Source organism: Lonchura striata, chromosome 2 (genome assembly GCF_046129695.1).
Source record: "Lonchura striata isolate bLonStr1 chromosome 2, bLonStr1.mat, whole genome shotgun sequence".
In the NCBI taxonomy this organism is placed as follows: Eukaryota; Metazoa; Chordata; class Aves; order Passeriformes; family Estrildidae; genus Lonchura; species Lonchura striata.
The window spans coordinates 5,399,031-5,413,718 of record NC_134604.1 but is presented as its reverse complement, the minus strand read 5'-3'; the positions used below and the strand labels follow the sequence as shown (position 1 = coordinate 5,413,718).

At 40.4% G+C, this 14,688-nt stretch overlaps 1 protein-coding gene across 2 annotated transcripts; it reads right to left on the bottom strand.

The window, feature by feature from the left end:
- Positions 1-2,068: 2,068 nt before the first annotated feature.
- Positions 2,069-14,688, bottom strand: MRPL39 (mitochondrial ribosomal protein L39). 2 transcript variants are annotated; one of them, XM_021532399.3, is made up of 10 exons: positions 14,474-14,688; positions 11,917-12,123; positions 11,561-11,700; positions 10,823-10,922; positions 9,859-9,926; positions 8,470-8,582; positions 6,899-6,964; positions 5,549-5,702; positions 4,520-4,567; positions 2,069-3,877 (listed from the first exon to the last, which is right to left on the bottom strand). In XM_021532399.3, exons 1-10 carry the CDS (start codon positions 14,655-14,657, stop codon positions 3,791-3,793), a joined length of 1,167 nt encoding a protein of 388 aa, XP_021388074.2. In that variant the 5' UTR covers positions 14,658-14,688; the 3' UTR covers positions 2,069-3,790. The 2 variants fall into 2 exon arrangements, with proteins under 2 accessions (XP_021388074.2, XP_021388075.2); XM_021532400.2 differs by lacking the exon at positions 14,474-14,688 and adding an exon at positions 14,283-14,350.

Sequence of the window (14,688 nt, the reverse complement as noted above, 5' to 3'; positions counted from 1 at the left end):
TCGACTTTCCTTCTGCCACCTCTTAGGATTAAGACACCATGTAGCTTTAGCCTTAATATAAAGTTTTCTTTTCTTGGATAAAACCAGTCAGCAAAAAGGAAAAATTAAAAGTTTCAGCTCTTTCAAACAACATGCAGAAGGAGGAACAATTTGAGTGTGAGAAGCCATGAAGCTATCACTGAGATGTCCAACAAAGAAGAAGGCTTCAGTTCCTGCCTTTTCCCCTGTTACTACAGAATTTTGGAATGGGTTGGGTTCAAAGGGACCTTAAAGATCATCCTGTTCCAAGCCCCCTGCCATAGGCAGGAACACTCTCCACTAGATCAGGATGCACCAAGTTCCATCCAATCTGACCTCGAGCATTTCCAAGTCTGAGGTACTCATGAGTTCTCTGGACAACATGTTCCAGTGTCACACTGCTTTCACCTTAAAAAAATTCTTACTTATTCCTTACCAGAATCTGGCCAGTATCAGCTTCTGCTCATGGACATTGGCCTAAGTGACCCTGCCCTCCCCTTTCTCCACTTTGCAGCATTGTGTCCTCCTGGATTCTTCCTTTTAGCTGGTTCTGCCATTCTTTTGCTGAGTAAAAATTGCCTCTTTACATACAGAAATTTAATTTTAAAAAATAGCCAAGAAGGGGAATTGACAAAATTCTGCAGTGTCTTTTGCCCATCTATCCACCCCTAATCCCTACAGCTTCCTATAGTTTTCAGTATAGAAAATAACAATATCTACTTTCTTATCTCTTTTTGAACTGATCAGTGATGGTGTCTTCTGACTATTTCCAATGGAGAAGATTGGACCAGGCCCCAGGGTAGGCAGGACAGTGCACAAACATCCAGAATCCACACTCAGTCAGAGCTTTGCCATACACATTTTGGTATTTTATATAATCCCATAGCTTTAAGTTTAGTATATGGTGATAGTTGCAGGTATGTGTTTGAGCACTGCTGAAACCACCCTGCAGTTCAGCTGAAGTTCAGAAAACCTAAGTCAAAAAGAGAAAGGAAGCACCACTCTAACTCAGCTGCTCCAACAGCCTTCTCAGCAGACAATTTCAGCATTTTATGCACCAACAGTCAATGGTAAAATAAATGGCCTTGAACTCAGATTCATATCTCCCTGCTGCCCTGTGGCTGGGGAAACTGAGCACTGCTTCCATTTGTTCTCACGCTCATTCAAGGAATGTTGAGAACTTTTCTAGCAGTGCCATCACTTAATACAGATCAGGCAGGGAGTACTCAAAACACCATATTAGCCAATCCCCCAAAAAACACAGATGTTCTCTGCACATGTGGCTCTGAATCCCACATTGGCAGAACTGACTTCAATCTACATTCCTATTTCAAAATGTGCTATGCTGAGAATGAAATGAACACTATTGCCCAATTCTCTTAACTGTTGCTGTGCTCTGTGAGGATCCTGGTGCTGTTCAAACACATTCTCCAGCTACATCTCTCCCTAAGGGAGACCTGTCTTCAGGACTCCATGGAATTCAAGGTGTGAGAGAGCACGGAGTTCTACAGAAGTTTGAGCTTCCACCATTTTATGCACAACCTTAACATTTTCAGTATTGCAGTCGCACACTTGCAAAAGTCCCTTTTGTGAGTATTCACCTGTGGGATGACTTTCCTGCTCCTCCAACCAAAAATCCTCACACCCCAAACATAACAAACAAACAAACAAAAAAAAAGAAAAACCTCTCTCCCCACCCCCCAGAAAAGCACATACCAGAAAAGCTCTGAAATTCCAGCCAGGGTTAATAAAGGTATAGTCCTAAGTGATAGCATCCCTCTCACTTTCCTCTGCAGCTGTTGGAATCCAGGAGGAATTCTGGATATCCAAAAAAGCAAGCAGACATCAGGGGGCTTTCTAGATTGTAATAGAACAAGTTAAAGATTCAAACCAGACCACCTGGATTGGATCCCAATGGCAAAATTTCTCTGGTCTTGGGTTAATCAAAGATGGCAAGTACTGCATTAAACAACAAACAAAAAACAACCAACCAAACAAGCAAAACTAAAAGAAAACCACAACAAAACCCCAAAAAAACCGAACACAAACAGCAATTTTTTGTGTTTATTAAGACAAGAAACAATGCCTGCTTCTTCAACAGCACCAGAACAACAGGTTCAAAACCAAAGTACACTCCAGCAAGTTCAATTTAATGAAAATACACAGAATGTGTAAATGCATAGTGTACATTGAAGGTAAACTTTGAATCAACAATCTTATTTAAAAAATAAGCATCTGATACCATTATAAACAGTCCTCTGCAATATTAATCAAGAGGAAAAAGCCCCATGTGTTTTCCAAGCATCTGAGAAGACATGGGTTATACCTAAATGTATATTACTGAACTGCTATCCTGCTCTCACAAAACTGTGGTGTCAACTGATTAAGAACCATGTGATGCAGTTAATGGTAAAAATAATAACTGGGATGAAATTCAGAGAAAATATTTGCACTTCAAAAAGTAGTAAAATTTTCCTCTGGTATAATAAGAACAGTTCTAATGAGTTGAGGATAAAAATACAAAACGTCAGAAAACATCATCTAACAAAACCCCCTTGTGAAATGTAATTGAAGTCACCATATTTAAATGTCAAAGAAAGAAAATGCATAATAAATCTTAGTACACTAGGGATCCAAGTAATGAACTAAATTATTGGTATTATTCTGGAAAATTATCTTTAACAGCACTTGTCCAGCAGAAAGAAATCATTAAACTCCAATAACTTCCTGGCTTTTACATTCTACTATTTTTGTATTGGTAAAGCAATGGCAATTACACCTTTACATACTTTTAAGGGTACCTTTTTAAGATACTATTTGTCTCATCTTTCAGTTGCAGTGGGCAACAACATATGGGTGGACACATGCAATTATTGTTGTCATGGTAAGGACAGGGCAACTTGAAATTTATTGCAGATAAAAAATTACCTTCCCTCCACTCCCTCCTTTTTTTCTTTGAGGTAACCTTTGAAGTGGACTGAAACATTTTGTGTATATCTGTGTCTATACTTACCTATTATTTAGGTCACATTAATTCAAATTAATTACTGTCCTAGGGTGAGGTTATGATGTTTGTATCCCAAATTATTATTATTATGCTGGATGTTGTATTCTGTGCCTTCAAGACTGGCTCTGAGAGCGAAGGCTCTCAGAGAAGAAGCAGAGTTTGTTATCAGCCTGCACTCCTCCACATTCTGCTTGACTGTGTGTCTGGGCATGGACAGGGCAGAACAGAGTGCTCCTTTGCTTTTTAGTTAGTTTAGCTAGCTGAGGCAAAGTTGTTTTCCCTGGACTGGTTTTCTTTCCCTTTCCTTGGAACTGTTCAAGCCTGTTTCAGACTGGGACCCAGGGAAACACCGAGAGCTTGCACTTTGTGGTCTAGCAGGGCCTGCTCTGGGCAGCAGCTTTTCCCAGTGCCCAAGGGACTGATAACAGAGCACCACCAACTGGAGAGATTTTCTGAATTTGTCATCTCTTCAGAGCAGCAAATGAGTTTTGCCATCTGGTATTGCTCATTTTTTGTGCTGGGGAGTGCTTTGCCTGTTTAAATAAACAAGTTTTTTCCCACTTCTCTCCAAGGAAATTTTTCCTGAACCAGTTGAGGGGGAGGGACTGTGTGGGTTTGCTTTCTTGGGGGGCCCCCATTTGGAGGTTTTCACCCAAATTTGTCCCAAACCAGCACAATTACCCAAGACATTTTTGTAAGAGGCACAAACAAGTAATGTAAAAATACGTATTTTATTATTATGTACATTTAGAGGTTCAACTTAATTTAAACTGATACAGGTTTTCCTTCTTCAGTTCCATCTTTTGCCTCAAGACATGATGCTGCTGCTTCCAAATATTCTTCTTCAGTGACCTGCAGAAAGATATCAATTTTGTAATATTTTTTAAAATTATTTCACTCTCCTTGATCCTGAAAATCCTCTGCTCATACTGTCACTGTAACAAGAAAGGACAATCTACAAAGACTACTATCTTCTCCAAAATTAAACAACCTGAAGGACAAGAATATTCAAACTAAGTTCAGGGAAGATGCCATATCCATGGCTAACAAGTTTCAGAAGATATTAAGTAGGTTTTTTTTTATGTCTCTTGTCAAACAAGTAAGTACAATTATTGATCAGAAGGCTCTACAATAGCTGCTCTTTAATTCTTACAAAGACTTCCTATGTTTAAATATGTCTTGATAGTGGTTATTTGGTTATATGTGGGTTATAATATTTTATAGTTCCATTTACCTCAAAGTATTTTTCAATTGGACAAATCAAATAGTATGTTTCTTAAATGGCACAATGCTTTTTAATAAGAGACCTCAGAAACAGTGCTACCACATCCTCTAATAAATTAGCAGTTAGATTTCTGATTTCCATTCACCTGTGAATATTTCCATTCCTAAAGATATGTTCTTGAGTATACTACCTACCTGTAATTCAAAGTGTCCTCTATCAGAGCATACCTTGCTATTTGGTAGCCTGTACTTCACCACTAGTGAACTTACCAGCTTCTTTGATCTTTCCAGCAGTCTGTGCCACACAGTGTGGTGAGCCTGTGTGAAATGTCATTAAATCATGTTAGCAGAGGTAAAAAATAATCTTATCATAGAACAGATTTTACTAATGTATAGAAATGATGCCACAAAACCGTAATAATGCCCAGTTTAAATGTTCTGTTTTATCAACTGAAAATTTTGGTGTCCAGTTTGCCAATATTCATGTGGGGGACTTGAATAAATGTCTACCCATCACATGCCCCATCCCTGAAGTGTTCATGGCCAGGCTGAACAGAGCTCTGAGCAACCTGGTCCAGTGGAAGGTGCCCCTCCCCTTGGAAGGAGAATTGGAACTGTATGAATTTTAAGGTCCCTTCTAACCTAAACCATTTTATGGTTCTATGATTCATCCACTGAATCATAATTCCCTGAGGAATTAATTGGCAAAAATGGGAATTATGCTTAGGAAGGAACACAGAGATGAGCTGAGGAACCCCTGAAAACTTCCCCAACTAAGACAATAGTACATGTGCCAGACCACAAGGTCAAAATTATGTAAGTCAACACGAATGGGAATAAAGACTCCAGCCTCCACCTTCAGTTCTGCAAAGCCTTTGTTTAAGACTCATTAGAGCTAAGAAACTTTTTGTTGCTGCTACTTTTTACTTTGGTGTTGTGAAATTCTTTGAATGGTATCTTTAGCACAAGTATAAATACAAAGCTCTTTTAAGCACTGTCAGTAGCCTAGATGTAAGAAGACTGACATGCACTTAGGCAAACAGAATTAAAAATCCATGCAGGAAAAATAACATCATGGGTCCTCTCATGCAAACTTTTCTAGTTCTGACTGCACATCCACAACTGTTTGAAGAAAATGAACCCCAAATATCCAACACAGTCACCATCAGGGCCCTCCCTTTCTACAGTTCTCAACTATGAATTCCATTTAGCTACCAACACAGCACCTAACAAAGATAGAAACACAGGTTATATGTTCTGATTTAAAGAAGGAAAACCTGTGCAAAATTAATTACTTACCTTCAAATGGACTGGCAAGGACACACCCTGGAATCTCCTTATCAATTCAGACTGGTCAGTCTGAAGATTATGGGCTGCTGTTATCTCGTACTGGAAACAGAAACCTGTCCTTGGAATATGAGGACCTTCACTAACATCTACAAAGTCACCAAACCTGAAAGAACAAAAAAACCCCAGCTTATATGCCAAATATATTTGGAGCGAAATACAAGGAGATGAGGTTTTATTTTTGATTAGCAAATTCCAATCAACAGAAAGAAAATCCACAAGAAACCCCAAACCAAATCTACACAAATCTCTAGCTCAGCATTTTTACGTTTCCTAAATTAAAAATACAGATCACACGATTTCCTTAAATGAACGTAGAAAATGTAAACCTCAGGTCTAGGAAAGGATCTTGGGTTTAAAAAGTTTGATGTCATGTTGGCTCTACAACTGAGATAACTGTCATTCACCAGAAAAAGATTTGTCTCCAAGATCATCTGTTTCCCACAGTACAGTGTTTACAACCTGCATAGTTATTTCCCTTTCCAGTTCTTGGAAAACTGCAAATCAATTAAGAAAAGAGAGACAGCATAGTACAGCAAAGAAACACTGAGAATGAACCTCTCCCAGAAGGCAATACGTAAGCCCATTTTCTCCTTTATTGAGCAAATCAACGTGGGAGGAAGGAGAGAATGACAAAACATTTTTCTAAAATTTCAAGAATGACCATTGCAAAGTCATCTGTTCTTTTAGATAGATTATGCTCCTTAAGACAGAACAAAAACAAATTAGGAACTCTTTAAACATCTATGCAAATGAATATCCTACAATAGCCTAAGACAGAGAACTCCCTGAGATATGAGGCAATTATCCTGCCTCCAGACTAAGAACTCTGCATCTTACACTGTATCCCCAGGATGCTGTTCTATTCTCATCTCCACCACTACAAAGCAGTAGATTGCAAGTTAGGAAGATCGTGACAACTCTGAAAGAAAAATCCATTATACAATGCTAACTCTTGTTTTCAAACAAGTATTTGATTTTTATTTTATTTAGCCTGTCAAGCTCTAGAGATTCCCTTAGTTTTCATGTAAAAGTACTGAAAACAGTAAGACTTCTCTAGTACTTACCATCCTTAACATAACAAGAAATAGAAATGTAGTATCACAAAGTATCACAAAATAACAGTTATATTAAAAAAACAAGCAAAGAAACCACACCAACAACTTAAGACAGACCACAGACATTAATGAATACAAATGATCTCTAAATTGAAAACCATCCCAAGTAACTTGCTCTTCTCACTCGTAATAAACTCAAATGTTCCAGTGAATCATTACAGAATGGGAGTTCAGTTTTGCTTACCTATGTAATGGTAAAATTCCTTCCATATTTTGAGCAGCTTTTCTTTCTATCATCTCCATTTTGTATCTGGACAAGAAAAAAAATTATTTTTAAAATCCTAACCTTTAACACCTTGCTCTTATAAAAACACTTCAAAAACAAATTTAATTCATTTAAAATTCCTAAAAATCATGTTTGTATTTATGTGAGCTTTGAGACTGGTTTAAATTCCTAATGAGAACCCATATTGACACACTTCGTTAACAGACCTGTTAGTTAACCTCAGTTCATGGACAAATTACAGAGATTTTACTGAGCAGTACTGAAAGGCACTTTAAAAATAATGCAATCATCAGGCACAGTCAACATGGGATCCTGAGACAGGATGTTTGGGAATGGTTTAATGCTGTGCTGGGAGGCAGTTCAAACTAGACACTAGGAAGCATTTCCTTAGGAGATGGTATTCAAACACTGACCAGGCTTCTTGGAGAGGTGGTCGATGCCCCAAGCCTGTCACTGACTAAGAGGCATGTGGGCAATGCCTTTAATAACTTGTTATAACTTGTCAGCCCCATATCAGCCAGGCAGCTGAACTAGGTGGCTGTTTTAGGTCCCTTCCTATTGAAACATCTATACCAGTCTATTCTGTGCATATTTTATAGGAGGGCCATGCTCCCACAGCAGTTTTGTTCAGAAAGATACAATACACCTACTACTATAAATAAGAGTTTTTCAGGTCACCTGTAAGACTAGAAGATACCCTGACATCACCTAAACTGACTTGATGCAATGTGTAGCCCTTAACATCTGGTTGCCTGCAATACAGGAAAATGCTCTCTGTGCTTTCTATACACGATATCTAAAGGTACCATCTAAAGTCAGCTCCCACCTGCTGTCAATGCAGTGGAGACAATGATCCATATGTCACATTAAAATGACCTTCAGCACTAAGCTAAAAAATTTGCTATTTTGAAACTTTAGCTTTATTGTAGTTTAATTTTGGTTCACAAAATTATAAATTATTTCTCATTTTCCCCCTACATCTCTCCAACTGCCAAAAAGCTGTGGACCAGAAACATGGCTGAGGTATTTTTTTCAGCAAAGAAGACAGGAGGTTTTGAACAAACCTATTTTTATAGCACAGGCCAAAGTATTTCACCCATTTTCCCTTGCACAGTTCAAAAACTGCAATTCATTAAATCTTCATTTCAAGATACCAGGACATGAAAAATATTCATTTCTTAAAGTATGGAAGCTTTTCAGAAAAGGCTACCATGTCAAGGCTAACCACCAGAGTTTCAATTTAATAGCAGTGGAATCTTGAAGCTTGCTAGTGAACAAAAGAAGTCTCAGTCTTCCAGTCTGTCACAAAACTACATCCAGTAAAGGTGCCTGGTGTTGGCCTCTGAAGAGAATAGTAAGAACTAAGTAAGTTGGTGTGGAAAAAGAATGAGGCAGGCTCATTCAGAGCAGTGGGAGAAGTACCTTCTTACTTCACCTGTCACATCTTATTTTAGATTTATAAAACCAAGCAAAGATTTTACTTGATTTCTAATTGCCTCTTTGAAAGAAAGGCAAATTCAGACACTCACACATTATGCTGAAACATTTCACGTGCTACTTTTGCTTCAACATGCAGTGTTTCGAAGGGAAGGTCTTGATGGATTAGCTTTTTGGCATCCCTTGTAAGAGAACTGAAGTTGTCCTAATAAAAGAACATAAAAACTGTAACCACCTTGTCATAGCTGTAGTGAACAGAAAAAGCACAGCAAACACTAAATATTAGTCAAAGCAACAAAGATCATCTACTATAAACCCTAAATACAGCAATTTTATTGTAGGAATGTCTTACTATTATCGTAAGAGCACTATAGGTCATCACTGTTTTAATGGACAGATTCAATGCCCAGTCATTTCAATGAGAAATAGGCATTTTTCCATCAAAAGCAATACATATTAATTAAACTGCCCATGTAGGCAGTTTAATAGTAGGTTTTCCCCTACATGGTACTACATACAGAGTCTTGCTACTGTTGAATACTCATTCATAAATCTTGTTTCCCAGAATAGTGTCTTCACTTATAAATAAGCTCTATTATGATAGATCAAAATGAAAAAAAGGTACTGAATATATAATAAATAAAAATCTGTCACCTTGGACCAGAATCTGAGGTTCTGCATAATTCAGATTTGCTCATAAGTAAGAAATTGTTAGGCGGTGGAATTACATTTAAAATGTCATGTAGAAAATATTTCTAACTAAATTACTTCAGCCACAAGATCGTATCAAAGAAAAATTCTGCATTGTACCAATATTGCTTTGCTAGCCATACACCCCTCTGGTGGTTTTTGGGCACAAGAACAAGAATGGACACCAGATGGGTAAAACATTTGTGATCACAAATGGTTGAGATTTAGAATATTCAGATTATTAGATTTACTGCAGAGCATGAAACATAAGCAAGCTATTAAGGAGAGCTGCAGCTGAATGTGCTCACAGATTTTATTCAACAACAAACTGCTTCTGCTGTAAACCACCAGAAAATATGCCTTATACACACTTTTATTTTCAGAATCTCTACTCACACAAAGACTGTGGCTGCATCTACATTACCATGCAAGAGCAGCTGAGGAGGAACAGATCTCTACAGTAACAAATATGGCACTGAGGTCCCAACGGTCCCATCAACTGTTTCTGAATTTGTACCAGACTAGAATTTTCTCTAGCTCCACAGACCTAAAGCCTGAAAGCATGTGGAAGACAGCCCAAGGCTTATTTGTGTCTGAAAGGAAATGCAAGAGCACTCTGCCATAGCACCAGTGTGTGGCAAATGCAGAGATCAGCTCCCACAGACTACTCCAAATGTGCACTAACTAAAAGAGGAAAAAAAGCTCTGTCTCTTCTCCCCTATTATAAAAGAACAACTGGACAAGGACACAAGCTATAGAACTTTTTGGATTTACACCTGAGAAGTGCTTACATTTGTTGGTTTCCAGTCATTCAGCTTATTGTCCAAAACCACATCACAACAGAAAGCTCCAGAGATCACTGCAGTTCCATTCCAAAGATAAAAATATTCATGTTTGTAACAAAGTATGCATTTTACAGTCATACTATAGTCTTACAACAAAATAAATTAGAAGAAAAACAGAATTACTTCTAGAAATAAATAATAAAACGAAAGTTTTCAGCTCTGATTATACTATAAAATGACAGATTGAACTTGTGTTGTTTTAATTTAATTTCACTGAATGTGAACCCAGTAAAATCACACTGTTTCTATACATGCAGTACAATGATATAGCTCAGCATATCCAAGATTATTCCAAATTCTGGTAGAAGTGAAATATTTACCTGTGCTTATCAATCACAACAAATGCTAAAATTGCTAAAAAGAGAAGCAGTTATAGCACTCTACATGACCAACAACCAACCTTCTCATATATTAAATGCATAGTTATGCAGGTTTTGTTATTGAAACAACCTCTTGTGCATTTTCTCACTTTTCTAAATCTTAGATCACAGATGAGCAGAAGTTGTAAATAAGGTTGATTGTACCTTAATAATCTTCCAATTTGGTGCAGACTTTTAGAAACTGAAGGGATGGACAAGTTTATGCAGTTATTAAAGCAAATTCCACAGAGACATGTCACATCACATCTAGAAACCTTGCTCATGTCACTTCACAATACAGAGGTTTAGTTACTAATTTCAGCTATGAAATCCTAAGTGGTCTGAAATCCAGAGGCCACACAGACCTTTTTTCTGAACATTGGTAACAAAATTGGTTTTAGTGTGGTTATTATAAATTAAAGGCAACAGCATGCAACACACATATCAATGCTAAGTACCATCAATCATTGGAAATCATTTTTCTCTAAGTTTGGTTATTAAACTTGCTTGAGAAGCAGCAAAAGACAATCAATATAAAGCACTTTTATCACCTGGCACTTCTGGAGTTTTAACTAGGTTGACTGAGTATTCATCCTTGAATGCTCGCTCTAGCACACATGCCATGATCATGGCACAGGAACGCCAATATGCCTGCAAAGAGAATTTCAGAACAGGAATTTAATGCCTAGAAGCTAATTATTAAAAAAAAAAAATCCCCTAAAACTTAACTGGATGATGCACAAACCTAGCTGCCAACCCAAGCATTCCACCCCTGGAAGTGTTCAAGGCCAGACTGGACAGGGCTATGAGCAACTTGGTCTAGTGGAAGGTATCCCTGCCCATGGCAGGGAGTGGAACAGGATGAGCTTCTAATGTCCCTTCCAACCCAAGCTTTTCCATGATTCTATGATTACTTTCTTTAGTATAAACTTCTATTCAGAGATGATCTTCCAAACAGAATTAAATTTAAAAAATCAAAACTGCACTTAGAATGCAAGCCAGATGTACCCCTGGAGATATTTAAATCTGAAATCAGAGAATAATACAACAGTTGAAAGGAAAGCCAACAATTCACCTAGCCCACACACTAGTCCAGCTAATGATAGCCATGGTGAACCATTAAAAAGACATTAAAAATGTCTGAACTTTAATGACAACAAAGTTCAAGAAAGCAGACAGGCATGGAACTGAAAGGTGCACACAGAATCAAGTGGTCATAATTAGGGCCACCTGCAAGACAAGGTACAGAGAACCAGGGTCACCTACAACGGAACAGGATAATAACTTACCTTGTTTACTTCCTCTGGATCTTCATCTTTGAAGGTAAGGAACTTAATTTCACATGATTTGGTCAGGGGTCTGTACATGTCCCAGATTTCACCATCCACAGAAGCCAAAACAGAGTTCTTGCAATGCCATTCACTTAAATCTAAAGAAAGTAAAAAAAAACCTGAAGTATTAGTTAGTTATTAACCATATTTCTCAAGATCAGCAATTCAGACTGCTGCATTTCTAAGAACTGCAAGTTTCATATTTGTAAATGACCTGGAAGGATGAACTGTGAAATAAGCCTCCAAAAACTAACTGTTTTTATTTCAATTGACAGCAAAACATGATGGGCTAGTTCAGAAGTCCATCCACTTACGCATGGCACAGTTGTACGGTGTAGACAGAGCCTTGTTCATGACAAACACACTGCCATGGTGCAACTTCCCAGTGTATTTCACTTCAATTTTCTCAATCCTTGGGTGAAGAGCCAATTGTCTCTCTTTCTCTTTGGTGAAGAGCTCATTACGCATCCGAACCACCTCGTCGGGTGTCAGTCGAGAGAAAGCTGGTGTGGAGATGTACCCTGGTGACAGGAGAGATATTGAGTAAGCAAGAATCCCAGAGTAAGCAATCCTGGGGTGAGTCCAGCAGAGCATTCCTCTTATGAGAATAGCCTGAGGGAATTGGGCCTGTTCACCTCAAGAAGAGATGAGTGAGAGGGGACCTCATCAATGCGTGTTAGTGTCTGCAGGGAAGGGTCAGAGTATGGACCAAGCTCTGCTCAGTGCTGCCTTGCAATGCAACAACAAGCAAGGGGTAGAAACAGACACACAGAAGTTCCACATAAACATGAAGAAGAATTTTCCTGTACAGTGACCAAGCACTGGAACAGATTTTCCAGAGAGGGCATGGAGTCTCCCTAACTGGAGATATTTCAGAACCATCTGGATGCAATCCTGTGCCATGTGCTCTGGGATGATCCTACTTGAGCAGAGAGGTTGGACCAGATGACCCACTGTGATCCCTTCCAACCTCAACCATGCTGAGTTTTTGAAGCCTTTTTACAAGGTTTTGGTTTCTACAACACTTCTGATCACCCACCTGTCTGTCTCAGTACGTACAAGGCAGAACTTCTGCAGCTCCAGCAAGTGACCATGCTGGGCCCCTGCACTGCCTGCACAAAGTCACAACAGGGGACTCTGAGGCAACAAAAGGGGTCAAAAAGATAATGAGGGGTCTCAAGCATCTCTCTTATGAGGAGGGACCATGGGAGCTGGACCTGTTTAGTTTGGAGAGGAGAAGACTGAAAGGGAATCTCATTAATGTACATAAATATCTCAAAGGCAAGTGCCAAGAGGTTGGTGCCTCACTCCTTTCAGTGGTGACCAGCAACAGGATGAGAAGCAATGGCCATAAACTAAAACACAAGAAGTTTCACTTCAACATGAGGAAGAAATTCTTTCCATGGAGAGCTGCCCTAGGAGGGTGGGGAGGAGACATTCCAAATCCACCTGGACATGCTCCTGTGTCACCAGCTCATGGTGACCCTGCCCCGGCAGGCCTGGATGATCTCCAGAAATCTCTTCCAACCCTATCTACTCTGGGTAGTCGGTCCTATGCAAAAGTTAATGTTGCTCCCCGGCTGCAAAGGCCTTTCCCTTTTATTATTTGTGGCCTAATAAGGGCACCTCAGCCCATTGGTTTATTAAAAAAATATGGATATTGATCTAGTACCGATATCCAACTGTGACGGACAAAAACTCTCTAACAGTTTAAAGTTAGAAAGTGTGTGTTTATTCGACACCGGGCAGCGTGTGGGATAGCTCCCAAATCCACACCGTGCCTTCCAGGTGATTACAGAGCCCTTTTATCCACACAAGTATTGAATACACAAAATACAAATACATATTCATCATTTTGGTACATCCCATTCCCTGCTTCGTATGCTAATCACTCCAAAAGCTATTAAGCATGCCTAGTTTGTCCCTTGAAATGGGTCGGTGTCCCTTTTATGGGGATGGGTCCCAAAATGAGGAAGTCAATGAAGTCTTCCTCGTTCTGACCCTTCTACCTTTTCAATGCAAATATGACAAATGAACTCTTGGTAGAACTCCCATTCCTTGTCTTCAATTGGTTTCAGAACAGAGGAGGCCACAATTGTCTTATGTTCCTAAAAGCTCTTTGTCAGTTTCTATATTCTTCATTACAAACCCATCCAACTAAACATTGTGCTGACAAGCAATCCATTATTAGTTAACTACTAACTCTTTAACTTCATCAAGGCCTACTCATTTATTTTAATTAACTCCAGTACGGCTTATCTCCAACTAAAATCTTAGCTCCTCTAAAATCTCTAAACTCCTTAAAATTTACGTTTCACCACGGAAGCACCGCCGCAGTACAAGCCCGAGCTCGGCCCGGCCGCGGACTCCCGTTTCCCTCCCGCATTCCCGTTCCCTCCCGCATTCCCGTTTCCCCTCCTCATTCCCGTTCCCTCCCGTTCCCCCCCGCACTCCCGTTCCCCCCCGCACTCCCGTTCCCCCCCTCACTCCCGTTCCCCCCCGCACTCCCGTTCCCCCCCGCACTCCCGTTCCCCCCCTCACTCCCGTTCCCCCCGCACTCCCGTTCCCCCCGCACTCCCGTTCCCCCCCTCACTCCCGTTCCCCCCGCACTCCCGTTCCCCCCCTCACTCCCGTTCCCCCCTCACTCCCGTTCCCCCCTCACTCCCGTTCCCGCACTCACGGCTCCCGGCCCGCAGCCCGCGGCCGGCCCAGGGCCCGGCCATGCTCCCGCCGCCGCGGCGCCGCCTCCCCGCGCTCCGCCGGAAACACCGGCGGCAGCCGCGCGGTTCCGCCGCCGCCCCGGGACCCGCCCTCAGCAGCCCCGCCGCGACCCACAGCCACACAACGTGCTGTTTGTTATTTACCATTTACCATTTACTCCGTTGGGAGGGAGCCGCAAAGATCGCCGCACGCTCTCATGGTGCGTGAGAGGCTGGACATTGCTCGGCCGCGGAAGATCCAGTGCCGTGGGCATTCCTCTGGGATTCCTCAGAAATCCATCCCCGTGTGCTGGGCTCATCCCAAGCCCCGTGGGCAGCAGGGCAGGGAGGGTCATTTGTGAGTGATCTCTCAACCCGCAAGCCTTT